We start from the raw sequence: 17,139 nt of genomic DNA, 5'->3' as shown, positions 1-17,139 counted from the left end.
ATTTCCTTGGACTTACGACGTGGAATCAATCCATAATTCTATTCCAATGCTAGAATTACCCGCCTGTCTATCTGTCTGAACCAAAATTTAAATATAAAAAATGTTGTTTATGAACATCTGCTTGAATCATTTTTTTCGTAATATGCAAAACTAGATTCCCTTTCTTTTGAAACTCCAATAAAAGGTAGGGAGTTTAAAATGTGTAGGTGTTGCTTCAAATAGTGAGTCTTTTCATTTAAATTTCGTACCGAACCTATCCAATAATACTAAGTGAGTCAAAGGGATCAATTTTATCTTGTTTAAAAACTCGTTTCACAGCATATAGATTTCAAAAAACGAAAATTTTTTTTAGGAAATAATTCTAAACGACTGCCTTTACAGGGTATTTTAACAATCAACTCAGTTTATTTCACTTGTTTATTTATATATGTGTTTGTTCTATAATCTCAATAGCACTACTAGATTTCTAATTGTTATTTTAAAACTTTAGGTCAAAGACTAAAAAACAAAATTTGCAGTGGCGTATGAAGGTAAGTTAAATATAATTTATAAGCAATGAGTACTGATTAATATGGAGCAATTATTGGTTTAGAATGTCTACTATCCAACCCTTCATAATGAGGACGAGAAACAACAGCAATATAAACATTGTACACAACATGGAGTTCATGTAAGTTTTTTAACAATTTGTTTTTAAAATTTGTTCTCTTTGCCTCGGTGTAGTTTTGTCTACTACACTAATAGTACCTCTTAAAAGTCTATCTTTTCTACTTGCAAAATAGCAGAGAATAAATATATCTTTTACTGATATAGTCTCTGCAAAATAGTATATAAACTAGTACAAAAAGAGCGTAATATTAGAGACGTAGGGGATAATTTTTGTACTTTTTTCTGTAGTTTATAAGTAGTTTACACTTAAAATTACGAATTCACTTTTTTTTTTTAAAAAGTCGAAAATTATCTAAGGATACGTACCCCCAACTCCCATACCTATAGTACAGTAAAAGATTTTACAAAAATATTCTAATAAAGAAAATTGAAAGAAACCGCTCGCATTTTGCTAAAATCTTATGGAATGAGTGTCTTAGGTGCCAAATATCATAAGTAAGTCATGAGTTATTGCCGCAAATGTTTCTGTTTGGTAATTGTTAATTAATGAAATACGTCGTATGAAGTTATATAAAACAATTTATTAAATAGGCAACTTGTATTACATATATGTTATACACAGCCCATGTACACTTTAGAAACTAACAATATTAAAAATTTAATATCTTACAATTAGCTGTTATTCAACCAAATGTTACGAAATTTGGTATCCACAAGTTTTTCAGGTCGTTGAACATAATCTCGAACAGAAAATGGAAAAAATTACATGATTGTGGTCAGAAAATAAAGATTTTCTAGCTTAAAATTTAGTCTGTTATTCAATAAATGTTTATTAAATTTATGATAAGATTTATGGCTCTTTTTAAAGGGAAAAGTTAATAAAAATACTTTGGAGAAATATTTTATTTTCTAACTAATTTATTGATATAAAAAAAATAATTTTTTTAAAAACCAGTATTGTTTTTTGTTTTTTTTTTTTTAAATTATAGCTTTCTTCACATTCATCTTCTGCTGGATTGTAAGCAGTATTCTCACAATTTCGTAATATTTGGTTGAATAACAGTTAAGATATTAAATTTTTAATATTGTTAGTTTCTAAAGTGTTTATAACATATATGTAATAAAAGTTGTGTAATAATGTGCAATAAAAGCTGTGTATAACATATGTGTAATAAAAGTTGCCTATTCATTAAATTGTTTAATTTAACTTCATACGACGCGATGTATTTCATTAATTAACAATTAGTTGTTTATTAGCAAATAGAAACATTTTTGCCACTAACTCACGCCTTACTAATGATATTTGACACATCACAAACATATTCCATGAGGTTTTAGCAAAATGCGAACGGTTTCTGTCACTTTCCTTTAGTTATAACATAAACTGTACTACTCTACTACTGCAGTGACGTCTTTTATTTGTGTGCTATTGAAGTCGCCTACTTTGTTACCTATAAACAGGTATATTTATTTATTTAGAAAAAAATTTGTACATATTATGTTAGTCCTTTTAGCAATCCTTAATTTGTTTGCAAAGGATACCATTTTTTGGGTATTTCCTAATGTTAATCTTTTTGTTCGTTTTAAATCGTGTAGCTGAATTTATATCTTGTTATCTAAATTCTAAACTTTTCTTTTCTGTATTACCTATCGTTCATAGACTTTTTTTAAGGAAATGAAGCATCAAATTGTATTAAAATTACGAGATATGTTACAATAGTACCAGTAATCTGGAATAAATAAATGTTATACAAAATAAATTTACAAAATTTTTAAACTTTTTGTTTACCGAATATAATAATGAACTTGTTAAAGTAAACATTCCAAAAATATCTATATTCATATTGTATGATATAATTTGTAATGATAATCTTTGTATCTAAAAAAGAAATCGAGTTATTTTACAATCATCAAAACCTATTAGTGCACATACGATTTCTGCTAGAAAGCTGCTGAGAACAAACTGACAACCGCCGAATAGTTTGTAGTAAAAATTTTTGGTAACTGCACTACGACTCCGAAAACTTCGGAGACTTTTCATTTGAAAAGTAATGATTGTATTTGTAGAGGAAGATATTAAAATTATTCAAGATTGACAATTTCGTAGTATTAAGTAAGGTCATTCTACCCCCAACAGTTTTCGAGCAGCTTATTATATTAAATATTTACCGCCAAGCGCGTTTCCTCTTTAAATTTATTTATTTCAATTTTGTAAATTATTCCGGTCGTTTCGTTTGCCTATAATTATATGTCCAAATGTATTATTTGGGTAAGATGAAATTCTTTCTTTCTGCGTGTTGGGAAAATTAAACGAGAAATTAAAGGAGATTTCACATATAGAGTGCCGGTCGACAAGTGACTGACGATGAGTAAAAAACACTCCAAAGAACTTATGATAGAATATGATTTTTCAATAATCTGTTTTGACATTTGACAGTTCATTGGATAGTTCCTGTAGCTTATCGCGATTTGTTGGTCGCCCGTTGCTCTTACTCTCACTTTGAATTCATTAGTATAATGATATTTTACTCTGACTTTGATAAAAGAGTTGGAATGATATGTATTCCTGCCATGTTGCCATGTTAAGAGCACAGCCCTGCTTAAAAGGAAAATCAAAGAAACATTTTGCTAAAACCTCAAGGAATGTGTTTCTTAGGTGTCAAATATTATTAGTAACGCATGAGTTAGTGGCGCAAATGTTTCTATTTGTTAATAAACAATAGATTTTTAATTCAATGAAACGATCAATGTTAAAGTTCACTTACAAAATTAGTAATTAGGCAACTTGTAAGACGTAAATATTAAGTGTTTGTTAAATAATCGAAAACTATTATACATGTATAACGTATATGTAATTCAAGTTGTCTATTAATTTTGTAAATCAACTTTAACATTAACCGTTCCATTGAATTAACAATTTACTGATTTGCGCCACTAACTTATGCGTTACTAATGATATTTGACACCTAAGAAACACATTCCATGAAGTTTTAGCAAAATTCGAGCGGTTTCTTTCATTTTCCTTTATTTGTAAGATCTTTAACTGTACTATTACTAAAACTTATCAAATATTTCACGATTGAACATATTTCATAGTATAACCAATACTATTTTCATTCTTTACACTTATTTCAGTTATTAACTTCATTCTTTATAATTATATCGTTTATTATATTAAGCTGTATTTATCTCAAATATGACCATGGGGTAGTTGATACATCCACATAACTAGTAACTGATACTTTCATATAACATTTCTGTAGCTCAATAGAGAATTATCCGAATAGAGAAAGGTTCTTGGTTCGAATCAGGATGTGAAGTTTTTCTCAGACATAATTTATTAAAATTTACCTCTGTTTGTAGTAATTCACATGAATAAACAATGATAAAAATTTTATAGGCATTCATAACAACCCAAAATAGATTATTCATGCGATCATTAAACGTTTCTTTTTTATAAATATTATATGAATAATTTGTAATATCAATTACAATTACCATTATAATACATAATAATTGAAATGAAAAAATGGACATTATACGATGCGATAACGTTACTAATTCATAATATATTTTACTTAAATATTCAATACGTTTATGTATTGTCATCCATTTAAAATCGATATTATTTGTATTTGTATCATCGATAATCGATGTAAATTGATATTGTATATACATTTTTGTATGAACTGTTTTTTGATAAATATTATTCTTTTTGATGTCAACATCATTTTTAAACTTTTGATTCGGTGGTATGTGATATACTTTACCATTTTTGTGGCCATCATCTATAAAAATCTTGAATATAATTATATTAAATCACCATTTAATCTATTTTTCGGTATAAAATTTCTATTTGATTGTTAAAATAATTATGGTCCCTAACGTTTTTCATCAAAGCTTCATTGATGACATTTTAATTTCAAAAAATTTTTTATTTTTTCGTCAAAAGTGCCGAAAATTGATGTGATGTAAACATAATTTTGTTTTTGTTTCAAATGACAGGAGTCAATTCTTTATAGGTAAAATTGTAAGACATTTATTTCTTTGTAATTTTTTGTCACAGTCAATATTCAAAATGTTATTTGCGACTGAAGTGAGTCAATCAGATGCCTTTTTATTGGTCAATTAGACGGAATTACATTTGCCTCTTTATTTCAGCGCTTGTCTTTACCTCTTGCCTGAAAAGTCAATTTGCTAGCTAACTTGTAGACTTTATCCTTTTTAACTTTATCTGAAAGTATTCTAAAAATATGTATGCCTTCTTAAAACTGCTAGAAAAGAAAAGCAGAAAAGTGAGAAGAGGAATATGGTGAAGAGCGATTCTCTTAGCTAAATTATCTTACCTAGTTACATTTCCACTAACCGACTCAAAGTAGCTCAACTCGATCTTGCTAAAGAAGTGAGAGAAAATAAGGAGGGGAGCGTGCAAGAAAATTCCATTCTTCTGTTAGACCCTGCTGCATCTAAGTTTAATAGGTAAGATTGTCTTGCTTCATAATTATTTATTTTGGAAAGACATTGCCAAGGCAGAAAAAGTAGTGGAATTGTCCACTCTGTATACTGACTTTTTTTGTACGTATCTAAAATCAAGAAACGGCCAACGGCAACCTAGCATAACTTAATTCCGAAGTATTTTTCATGACCAAAACATTTGTTTCGAAAGTTCGTCTAGCTGTTATGTATGATCATTTAAAAGACACAACTATAAAGTTAATTTATAGATGTTTTATACCCAAAAATAAATTGGCGTATCGTGGTGCCTTGCATAATTACCGAAAAAAGTTGATGTCATGGTACTTGTATAATTTTCATGTTTACCATCAATGTTTCCAATATCTTGAATTATTCGATTTAATGCATATACACATTGATATAATGAATAGATAATATAAGTAAAATGACATAAAAATGTAAAGTTAAATAAAAATGGAAAATTGAATACAGCAAATGAGGTTAAACGTGATAATACTTTACTTTTACGTATTATAATATACGAAGTTTCCTTTATTAAATAGATAATTAAAACACCGCTTAGTTGTAATATTATGTAGACTTGTTGTTTTTTGTAATTGATATGCTTATCTAAAATTATGTAAAATAAGAACAATAATTAGTTATTAATCCATCTTTAGGGAAAAGTGGATTCAGTTACATTTTCTTAGAATGTGGGAAATAGAAGTTCTTTAGTGGAACAAAAGTTACAATGGCCACAAAGCTTAAAAGTATGTAAGAGGTATTGTAGCTTTGTGGCCATTGTTTTCCAACCTAGTTTAAATTAATAAGAAATTACCCCGGAAGATAGATTCACCGTCGAGGAACTGAATAAATAATCTCGAATTTCGTTATAAACTCCTTACCATTAGGTAGCTAAATATTAGTTTCCAATTGAAAAGACATTATTGAATGGAAGACGGTTTTCGAGGACATACAGATTATATCCTTCAAAGTTACTTAGTGGTATGCGCTAATTAGTATAATTTACAAAAAATAGATTTTTCTATGCATAGGCTTTATAGGCTGTATCCTACCTACGTTGCCACCATTAGATTTTCGTTATTTATAGGAATATCGATTTGAAATTTTGCACAATCATACAAGGGAATTAGTCACATTTCTGAAGAGACATAATCTAAATTTGAACTTGAAACTCTGCCTACAACAAATTGACAAATAAGGCCGATTCCTAATATTTTCTAGTGTTAGAGATGGTTAGAGATATCGAAAAAAATTATTAGAAAAAGTTGCTTAGAATATTTTTTTATACTCATATACCGATTTTCATGACAAAATTTGTATTGTTAATTATTTCATTATTTTGGTCTTTTCTCAAAATTATTACAAGTTTATTGAAATATTAGAATCCATAACACCATTAAATGATAGTAGTGACAGTTTTTGTAAACAGGGCAAATGTAAAAACTGGACAAATTGATAATTTAAAAGTATTAAGCATTCAAATATTTCAAATAAACTTGTAATAATTTTGAGTAAAGATCAAAATAACGAAAAAATTAAAAATGTAAATTTTGTCATAAAAATCGGCATATGGATATAAAAAAGTATTATTGTAAGTAACTTTTTCTAGAAATTTTTTTTCGTTATCTCTAACCATCTCTGACGATAGGTAAAATATTAAGAATCGACCCTATTTGTCAAGTTGTAGTAAGCTAATTATAAAGTTCAGATTTCGGTTAAGTATCCTAAAAAATGTTACCTATCATCCTGTATGACTGTGCAAAATGTTCAAATCGATATTCCTACAAATAACGAAAATACGAGGGTGTCTTTATCTTACATTCGACACACTGTATATAAAACAAATTTTCTTACATGGACCCATAATTATTCACAATTAAACGTCTCACTCGTGGCTTGATTTTGACAAAAAATTCAAATGTAATAAATCTTACCAATATTATTTAAAACAACATTAATTTCTGCAATTGTATTAATAACATTAACAATTTCGCCTTGTTGCACTTGTGCCATAATTAAGCCAACAGTTACAAGAAACAAATTCGACACATATTCATAAATATCCGTAATTTTAATAAGATTAATACCAGTCGACAATGCATAACGTATTTCTTGATAACATAAATACGTTGTAGGACCAATAATAATAGTAATTTTTAATACATCCCAAAAATTCAGGCTTTTTTTACGATATTGTAACGTGGTCTGTCCATTATTATCAATGACGTTTATTTGTTTATATGGTGCTAAACCGAATAAATGTGTTACATAATATACTGGTAACAATGATTCATAGATGTTTTTTGGTTTAAATAAATATTTGGATAAATGCCAAAATTTTTTTTGTTTTATTTGCTGCATCCTTGGATGTGTGTATGTTTTTTGTTTTGTTTTTGGAATGTAAAATGGAAATTTCCGAAGAGTTTTTTTCAACTATTAACTTATGTCAATAAATTTCAACATAAATTCCTTCAAGATTTGTTAGTAAATGAATAAATTATATCGAATGAAAAATGTGTATAGTTTAGGAAATTATGGCAAAGAAATCGATTTGTACGTGTTTAGACTTTTTTGTGCAATATTAAAATTCTTTTTAAGGAGTATTTTGGTCAGCCTTGAGTACCTTTTTTCCTCCAAACGCGCTTGTTTATTAACTTCGGCAGGAATTCGTAAACTTATTATCAAGTTTATAATTTTCTAGATATTGCCATCGGGTTGAAGAATTATTATTAAAAAGTGTTTAATTGAACAATTTTTAATTGCAAAATCACTTTTGTCTTCAATGTTTTTTATTTATTTCAACCGAAATAAAAATTACTTTAAAATTTGTATCATTACACACATTAGAGGGGGTTTAGAGTCAATAAATACCGTAGAAATGATATCCAACATGATAAAACCCACAAAAGAAACGCTCGAGCGAGTTTGTGTATTTGTGTGCTTTGCCTCTGCTACGTGTGGGTCATAGCAGAGGCAAGGACTCCATAAACCAACATTTTCACGAAATTTTTGACTTCTATAAGGTGGCGTGAGTTTTATTTTCGTTAAAATGCTCTTTTTCATAAACTTTTCCCTTATATTTATAAATTATATCGAAAAAGTAACAAATGTATTTCTTCTCGTCATTTCCAGATTATTTTTACAAATATAAGAAGATTCGTACAAAATATTTCAATAAGGCTTTTCGTCCATTGTTGCAACACAACTGCAAGCGGGCTTAAAAAAAGGATCGCATAAACATTGGACCGCAGCCATTACAAAGTCGGACACATGTTATTGTAATGAGCTTCATCCACACGTGCGAATGAAATTCAACCTTGGCTAGAATAGTTATTTGGATCAAATGCTACTAATAAGTTGGGATATTGCTTTGCCATAGCATTATGAACGATATTGGTGGACGAAAGACCTAATTGTATAAGTAAAAAGCTCGATCTTGCGAAAGTTCTGGTATATCCGACTTTTTAATATTGTGTTAGTTAGGGTTGAAGGAAAAAAAAAAGTCTGCAATTTCGAAGACCTGTGCTAGATCTACAGTAACCAAAACCGAAATTTTTTAGCCCTTTTTAGATTATCTATAATATCTCTCGCAATATGCATTCCAGAAAAAAAACACTTAATTTTCTTTAATAAGATTAAAAAAACCACAACTTGTCGTCAAAACAACATTTCCTTTTATAAACAATCAGTGAAACTAGACTGTACCGCCTATATGCGAAGCTGGTTGGTCACTTGCTCTTGCACTATATATTTACATTAAATATTCTATATTGAAAATTTGATTTATTAATATGTCTTTTTGTTTGAAAATATTTTTCGTTAATTAAATATTGTAAGTTAGGATTCCCATTAATCACAGTTTTAATAACAACTGATCTTTAATCGATAATTCATTTAAGTTGTTATTGTGTTATTAACTTATGATATTTATTTTGGATATAATCACCAGAGTAGGCCTTAAAATTTATGATTAACTATATTTTTGGGTTAAACAAAACTCTGGTTGAACACAGTACAGAATATAAAAACAAAGTACTAGTCAATCCAATTGAAATTTAAAAAATTGAGCTGATTTAAATTTGAACAGTATTCGTGCAAAGATTTTTTCTCTTATGCAGGACAAGTACTCTTTTTCTGTAATGATTTATTCATTTTGCGCATGCAGAAGGTGCTAATGCTTTTTATCGCACGAAAAAAGTGTAAAAGGAGAACACCTATCCTGCATGGGAGGAAAAAAATGACTTTTACAACTTATGCAGATTGTCTATTGCATACTCGAGTAAGTACACTTTCGTATGCAATTTACAATTTACCGCACTAATTGTGTAATAAACTATTGATTTAATTTTTATAAGTACTTTTGTACGTCTGTATTTCTGGTGCGATATAATGATGTATGCTATTAGTCGCAGAAACAAAACACTAAAAACGGTCAAAGTTCGAAAAATTGGAATAGTAAGTCATATTTGAATGCGATTTTGGGCATTCGATTCGTTAGAGTCTCAGGAAATTTTGTGACCTAAATTGATTTATAAGAAATTAAAATATGCAATTTGCATAAATAATATGGGTTTTGTCGCTGAACACGAATATCGCGTCAGAATTGATCTCAGAGGTACCTGGAGGTCAGGGTATCTCGGGTACCCTGAGTATCCTTGGCACCAGGTACCTGGGGCCCGATTTGGATGCGATATTTTGATACTTGGTGTCGTTTCTTTTCAACGAACCAAATCCTCCCCCCCCCAGTAACGATTTTGGACCGATTAAGTATATAATGAATTTTCCGAAAACTAGAAAACTCGTTTACCCTGTGCACCAGGTACATCGGAGATCAAATCGAAACTGACTTACTGCTTTAACGGTATATCGCTATGGAAATATAGGGTGGTAATTAAGAAAAACTACTTTTAATCTGTATTTAAAACAAGCATTTATTTGTATACATAGTCGGCTAGAATGATTTAGACGCTTGGCATAAAACCAAGAGTCTCGGAATCTATTCCTGGTATATGTGTATTTTTTTCAAATCTTTTAAACATTTTTGACAAGTTACTTATCTTTATGGTGTACGCCCATTGTACCTATTATAAATATGAACAAAAATTGAGACATTTGGATGTTTCAATTTGTATTAAAAATAGTGACAAACAAAAAGTTAATGTAGACAAATAAAATAATAATTCGTTGAGTTGGTAAATTGCAGATTATACCTGGAGCGCATATTATATACAGTTTGTTAAGAACATGGCATGCATACTAAAGAACCGCGTTCGATTCCTGGTACATTTGTATTTTTTTTAATTTTTTTCGTTTTGTTGATAACTTATCAAAATAGCTCTTTTGTGCGAAAATTGAATGAAAATTTTTTGTTCAAACTGCATTGAATATTTGTTTTTTAAGATTGTCGTTGTATTATTAATATGAAAATTGTCATAACATTAGAAAGTATCTATAAAACAAAAAATTTTATTTTGATTTCAAGTTATTCGAAAAATATAAATTCACCACAACCTTGAGTATATGGACATAAAGGGTGGACCTTTTTAATCTATTATGGCTAGTAGTTCGTTTTGTAGTCAGCCATTGGGGGCATCATGTTTTGACATCAGGTGAGAAAAAGTTCTCCGAGTTGTTTTAATAGTCAATCTTGATTCTAAAATTGAACAGATAGAATGAAATTAGAAAGTTGATTCCCATTAAAAAAACTAACATTTTTCGAAAATCGTTAGCTTTCGGACGAAATGCGGCTTAAAATATATGTAAATTATAATATGTATTACTTGAAATCGAAAGAAAATACACTAGCTATAGAAAAAAATTTTAGACAAAAGTTACCAAGGTCAATGAAGGTTATTCGCCTGTGTTAATGACTTATTAATTCAGGTTAATTTTCAAGATCATTTGAAGATCAAGAGATCAAATGACCTAAAAGTAGAATTTCAGGTCAAATTCATGGACACAGGGCAAAGCATTTTTCTGAAGATGTGTTTTTTTATTAAATGCAATAATGACATATTTTTAAGTCGGATTTCCTCCGAAAGCTAATTTTTATGTGGGTCAACTTTCTAATTTAAAGTGTTATTCTATCTCTTTTGTTTTAGAATTTAAATTGACTTTTAAAGCAACCCGGAAAATTAGGTCCAATTTGATGTCAGAACATAATTTCCCTCACCAGACTCTGCAACTTTGAGTTAGTTATTAAAACGAGCAATTAGTTATAATATAATAAAATGGTTCACCCTATATATATACGAAGTTGCTGAGGCGTTTTTTGTCAATATTATTACTGCGTGTCTTAGCAATAAATACTTACAATTAAAATTGCCATATAATCAATAGGAAACATTTCAGCAGCCATAAATTTATTATCAAACTGAGTTGATTGTGCAAATATTAAATCTTTCTGGAAGATAAAAAAAAAGAAAATTATTTAATTTTGAATTAAATTGATGGAAAATTTTAAACTCAAAGGTGTAAATATTTCCTTATTTGCTGTTCAGTTTAGAGATAACTTTGAATTTGAGATTTATTGCCATAAGTATATTTATTACTTTGAGATAGCTATGGCCAATTGATTTCTGAAGTTATAAAAAAATTAATAAAGAAAAACATACATTTTCAAAAAGTTCTCCTTGCTCATTTTCCCCAATCGGTATGTCGGAAACAGTGGTCACAATATTGTCAATCTGTATTAATTATAAAAAAAATTAAAAGATAACATTTATTTAATAAATTAGTTAATTTAAATTAAGGCCCATTTTCACTATCGTTCATACTAGGTCTCAATTCACTTTAGTAATATAGGCTAATATTTACAAAAACCACAGACATAAAGAATAGGCTAAGCAATATCCTCAAGAAATTGCCCACTTTTGTGGCCAATACCTGTCTCTCTTTGTAGAATAGAGAACGATCAACTGGCCGCACACAAACAGGTCTCTTATAAATTTCTGCTTTTATTTACTGTACAGTTAGATAGGAACTTTCAGTCCATTCTCTATGTCTATGACAAAAACACTGTCGTTATTCATTTTCAATTAAGGTATTTCTATCGGAGTTAAAGAGAACGTGACATCTTAAAAAGCGAAAAAATATAGTTATCTAAATAGTAGTTGTATTGGGGCAGTAAAACGCTACAACGAATAATTTCATATATTGCTCATCTGTACTCACAGTATACAAACAGCACATTATCACAGCACGTAGGTAAATTTAACAACGATGTCGTTTATACAATTGACTTCTAGATTAGACTGGATATTCGTCAATAAGTAATCTTTATTTGTTTTTTCGTAAAATTAACGATCAAATATCTATCCTTTTTAGACTCAAAGCATCCCTAACTTGTTTATTTACATTTATCTAAATGATTTTTATCCTTTTAGTGTTAAATATCGATAACTTTGAAAATTTATGGCAGCTAGTAGTGACCGTCAAAGCTTCTACAATTTTTAGTACAAATTTATGACGTTGAAAACTACCTCTTTATACAATTTCGTGTAAAACTAATTTTAGTTTCATGTCTTTAAAACACCTTACAATTTAGGTAAAAACGAAGTTTTACCCAAAATGGTTTTTTCGTATCAAAATTGTTATTTCGTATAATTGTTCAACAAAAAAGTTTGCGTATTTATAAAGAACAACTTTCTAACTTAAAGTGTTCATCTAATGTTTGTCGATTATGAATCAGAATGAGGTTTAATTAAACCTGAAAACTTGCATTCGATGTCGGTATTAGATGTGTGCCTTTGAAACTAACATTTTTCGTTTGAAGCACTTTCCTCCATTAAATTTATTTATCGAGTTTCAAGCATATGCCAACTGGAAAAAGTCACCCTGTATATATTCTAAATTTAAGGTTCCAATTTTCAATGGCTTAGACTGTGAGTTGTCTGTTAGTCCGTTAGGTCATTCAATCATTCAAGAAAATTCAGGGTTGGAAAAAAAATTTTTGTTTGTGATTCTTTTAATTAATCTTTTGCAGCTTTTGACAAACTTGAGGCTGATTTTTTTTTGAATTTTTGCAAGATTCAGTTAATATAAAAGTATGAAACCCACTTCTCTAACAAACTATACAATTTTTGTGTAATTTCAGTCTAATGTATCTCAAGTAAGAGAATACATTACACTTTCTGAATTATCTAGACTTATTAAGTTGTTAAACTTGTGTTGAATATTGGATAAAACCTATGTAACAGTCTTACATTATTTTCTAGTTGAACAACGAAATAACATTGTGTTAAAAATAACATGATTGTTATGAGACTGGTTGCATAAATATTATTCGTAGTTAGAAGATATAAACCATAAATAAATTTTAATGTACGGATGGCTACGAAAATAGCATAAAATAATTGATGAATTGAAAAATAATAGTTGAGAATTGACGCTGCATATAAAATTTTATATTGTGCTTGTGTAGTTGCTTCTAATGTTTCTGATAATTCTGTTGAATCACTGAAAAAGAACAAAAAGTTTTTATACTTTACGGAAACCGCTGTTATAATCAATGAATTTATAAAAACTACAAAGCAAAAGGGAGGGATGAATAATTTGCATCAAGTTTCTATGTTTAAAAAGTTGTTAATGTAATTCAATAAATAAAGATTAACAAATAATGATGTGGGTGGCCTCTGTGATAAGGCGTATGTCAGAAAAACGGAGGTTAAACCCCATTATTATTATTATTATTATTGTTATGTTTAAAAAGTTCTAAACAAGTCAAAAATATTTTAATACGGAAACAAAAAATGTGTTAAAATTAACGGAGTTTCAATCTCGAAATTTTGAACCGGAAGAAGTTCCAAGCGGATTGATCGTTTTTTTTTCTTTTATAATGATTTAATCAGAAGTTTTCTTTACCATTTTTAATGAAAAACTAAAACTGTACTTTTAACATTGTGCAAAGTACAATTGAAAACGCGTAGATCGAACATAAATAAAAACTTGAAATTAGAAAAATTTTTGTTAATCTAATGGAAAAAATTGCATGTAACTTAGAACTAATTTAAGTTATACCCTGTATATATGTGACACATATCAAGGTATACTTAGTTTAGCTCCAAGTTTGTAATGCTTAAAAATATTGATGCTACGACCAAATTTATGTTTAGGTGTTCATATAAAATCACCTAAATAATACTTTTCCGGTTGTATGTCTGTCTATCTGTCTGTGATCACGATAGCTCAAAAACGAAAAGAGATATCAAGCTGAAATTCTTATAGTGTGCTCACGATGTAAAAAGAGAGGTTCAGTACGTAAAGGAGCCACATAGATCAATTGGGTCTTGGGTCGTAGGATCCATCTTGAAAACCGTTAGAGACAGAACAAAAGTTTAAAAGAAAAAAATATTCCTTATAAAAAGTAAACAACTTTTGTGTGAAACCTTTTTTTGTAAATATCATTGTTTTCCCGTGAAAGCACAAATTAAAGGAAAACTTTGGTGTTTATTTTCTCCAAAACTATAAAAGATAGAGGGTTGAAAATTTGTGGGTGTCTTCAACTAGTAAGTCTTGTAAAAGATTTTGGAAAACAAAAAAAAAAGTTTTTTATTAATTTTCAAAAAATGTTTGAAATTCTATAACAAATTACGTCCAAAAACCGTCTTACATGGGTCGATTTTTTAAACTTTTCTAATTTATTAAAGATAATACAAACACTGATAATCAATACTGTCTATACATGGTATTTCAAGACTTAACTCAGTCAATTGTTTATTTTCACTTGTTTTTATATATATTTTAAGTAAATATTCAGATTATAAACATATGTATTTACCTTATAAAAGTAGAAAATCTTCGACTTAATTTAAAAATATTTCCATCATTGCTTGAATCATTCATATATTTTGAAATAAAACCATTTTTATTAGAATATCGTCTTAAATTTTCATTTAAAACTTTGACACGATTATTTAATATTAAAATCATTAGGAAGTTCAATTGTAATATACAATTTTGTATAAAATTTACCGTAAAGATATATAAAATTATAAAAATATTAGAATTTCCTTTTAAGTAATCGTTTGTTACATAAATTGTGTATATTATAATTGTAATTGTGTGAATGATATTTAAATTTTTTACTTTTTGATAATCACAAGAAACTTTAAATTGTTTGAATATACCATCAATTTCTCCGATTAATTGAAAAAACTGAAAAAGAAGGAACACGGATTGTACGGACCTTTTTCGTAGAAAACTAGATGAAACTAGATATATCCATGGGGGTTCATGAGGTTTTTGTGTATGTTAACAAGTAAATTTATTGACGAAGAAACAAAGGAATAAAGTTTTAAATTGACCGTTAATATTAAATTCACAATTCGGTTCACACTTTGATTTTACGGTCGATAAACACGAATATTGTGACAGAATTACTGCTCAGGGTGCACGGTTCCTCGTCGTTTAGTGGAGTTTTCGGGATATTTGTTATATAATCGACCCAAACTCGTTATATGAGAGTTTTTAGGGTCACTGAACGCGATCGAATATCGTGACAGAATTGATTTCCGAGGTACTTGGTGTAACGGTATCCTCGTCGCATCCTGAAGTTTTCGAGAAATTTATCATATAATTAATCCAAACTCGTTTCACGGGGTATTTTGGAGTCGCTTAACACGAATATCGTGACAGAATTGGTCTCAGAGGTACCTGGTGCAACGGTATCCTCTTCGCCTCCTGGAGACTTAGATCTTTTTTTGTGATTCGTTTCTGCGTCTATTAAAAGAATTCATAAAAATGGTCTTGTGTGGCATACATTTTTTAAAAATTTTGGAGAAATGATTTTTTGAAGAAGAATAGAAAAAAAGTTACCGGGTGTTAGAACAAAAGAAAATTTTGAAAATGAAGTGTAAATCATGGAATTTGATAGAGGAATAATGAAAATCTCACGGACCGACAGAAAACAGGCTAGAGAAATAATATATAATATAATTTTTTTTTATAAAACACAAATTATTGAAAAAAAAATTAATTTTTACCATCACGGTACAAAATGTACGACGTTGACTACAATGCTGGTATGGTATAGAGATATATACTATAGTATCTATGTTGGCATAAATTATATTACAGTATTGAATAGGGCCATCCACCAGAAGTGTTATGCGATATCACCTACCAGTATATCTTGAAGCCCATACTGTATTGATTCGTCCGCCATAACTATTGCTAATGTAATATTCAAAGATCAAATCAGTCTGGCATTTACACCGATATTGACATAGTGATATCGACAACGAATTTCTTAACAGGTACATGAATATTCCCAATTGCTTCACTGAAACAAGGAATGCTGGATCTTTTAGAAAGTCTAAATTGATGATTTATTTACCTGAACCAATTTATTTGAAAAGCGTACACAATGTAAAATTATAAAACCAGTCATAACACCTGATAAATAAATATAAAATTAATAATTAAATAATTTTAATAAATAATAAAAATCCATACGAGTTAATGCTTTTGAATTTGGATATGGATTATAAGATTGATTGAAAGTAAACTCATATACTCCAAAAAATAAAATTGTAGCAATTCCAAAAACACGTACAAAAAAAGAGACCTTTGTAAAATTGATTTTCCATATTTTAAATGTTTTTATTAAACATAATTTATTATCATAAACACAGGTAAAAATATGTGCAATTATTAATAAACTACTCATTGATGAGAGTAATTGTCTTGTATATTTTAAGGATCTTTTATTTTCTAAATTGATCATTTTTATCTGATAGTTAACGCCTTTTTGACTATAATTTTTTTTCGAAATGTTATAGTAATTCATTATTCTGATTGTCACAATATATGTGATGATATATGTGTTATGTAATGCGAAAAGAAGGCATTCAACGATTAGGAATAAAGCATTAACTAACGTAAGTAGTATGGATTGCCGTAAGTAATGGTCATGTGTAAGTCCATTAACGCAATTGAAATGTTTATTGAGTAAAATTTAATTGAAATGTATATTTGTATTTCTCTAGAAACCTGGCACTGCCATCTTTCTTACGTTTTGATGCTATATATAACCCGGTCAAATTAAATAAA

At 28.7% G+C, this 17,139-nt stretch overlaps 1 protein-coding gene across 1 annotated transcript in view; it reads left to right on the top strand.

Annotated features, from left to right (window-relative positions):
• The first annotated feature begins 511 nt into the window (after positions 1-511).
• The window catches only part of LOC123301200, a 33,118-nt gene continuing 16,490 nt past the window's right edge, over positions 512-17,139 (top strand). The window contains exons 1-2 of the mRNA XM_044883936.1: positions 512-530; positions 593-670. Coding sequence (XP_044739871.1) covers positions 525-530; positions 593-670 — 84 coding nt within the window. The 5' untranslated portion in view covers positions 512-524. The remainder of the gene's footprint in view (positions 531-592; positions 671-17,139) is intronic.

The sequence above is a fragment of the Chrysoperla carnea genome, chromosome 5 (genome assembly GCF_905475395.1).
Source record: "Chrysoperla carnea chromosome 5, inChrCarn1.1, whole genome shotgun sequence".
Taxonomy (NCBI): Eukaryota; Metazoa; Arthropoda; class Insecta; order Neuroptera; family Chrysopidae; genus Chrysoperla; species Chrysoperla carnea.
Note: the sequence above shows the minus strand (reverse complement) of the source record. Positions and strands in the feature narration are given on the sequence as shown.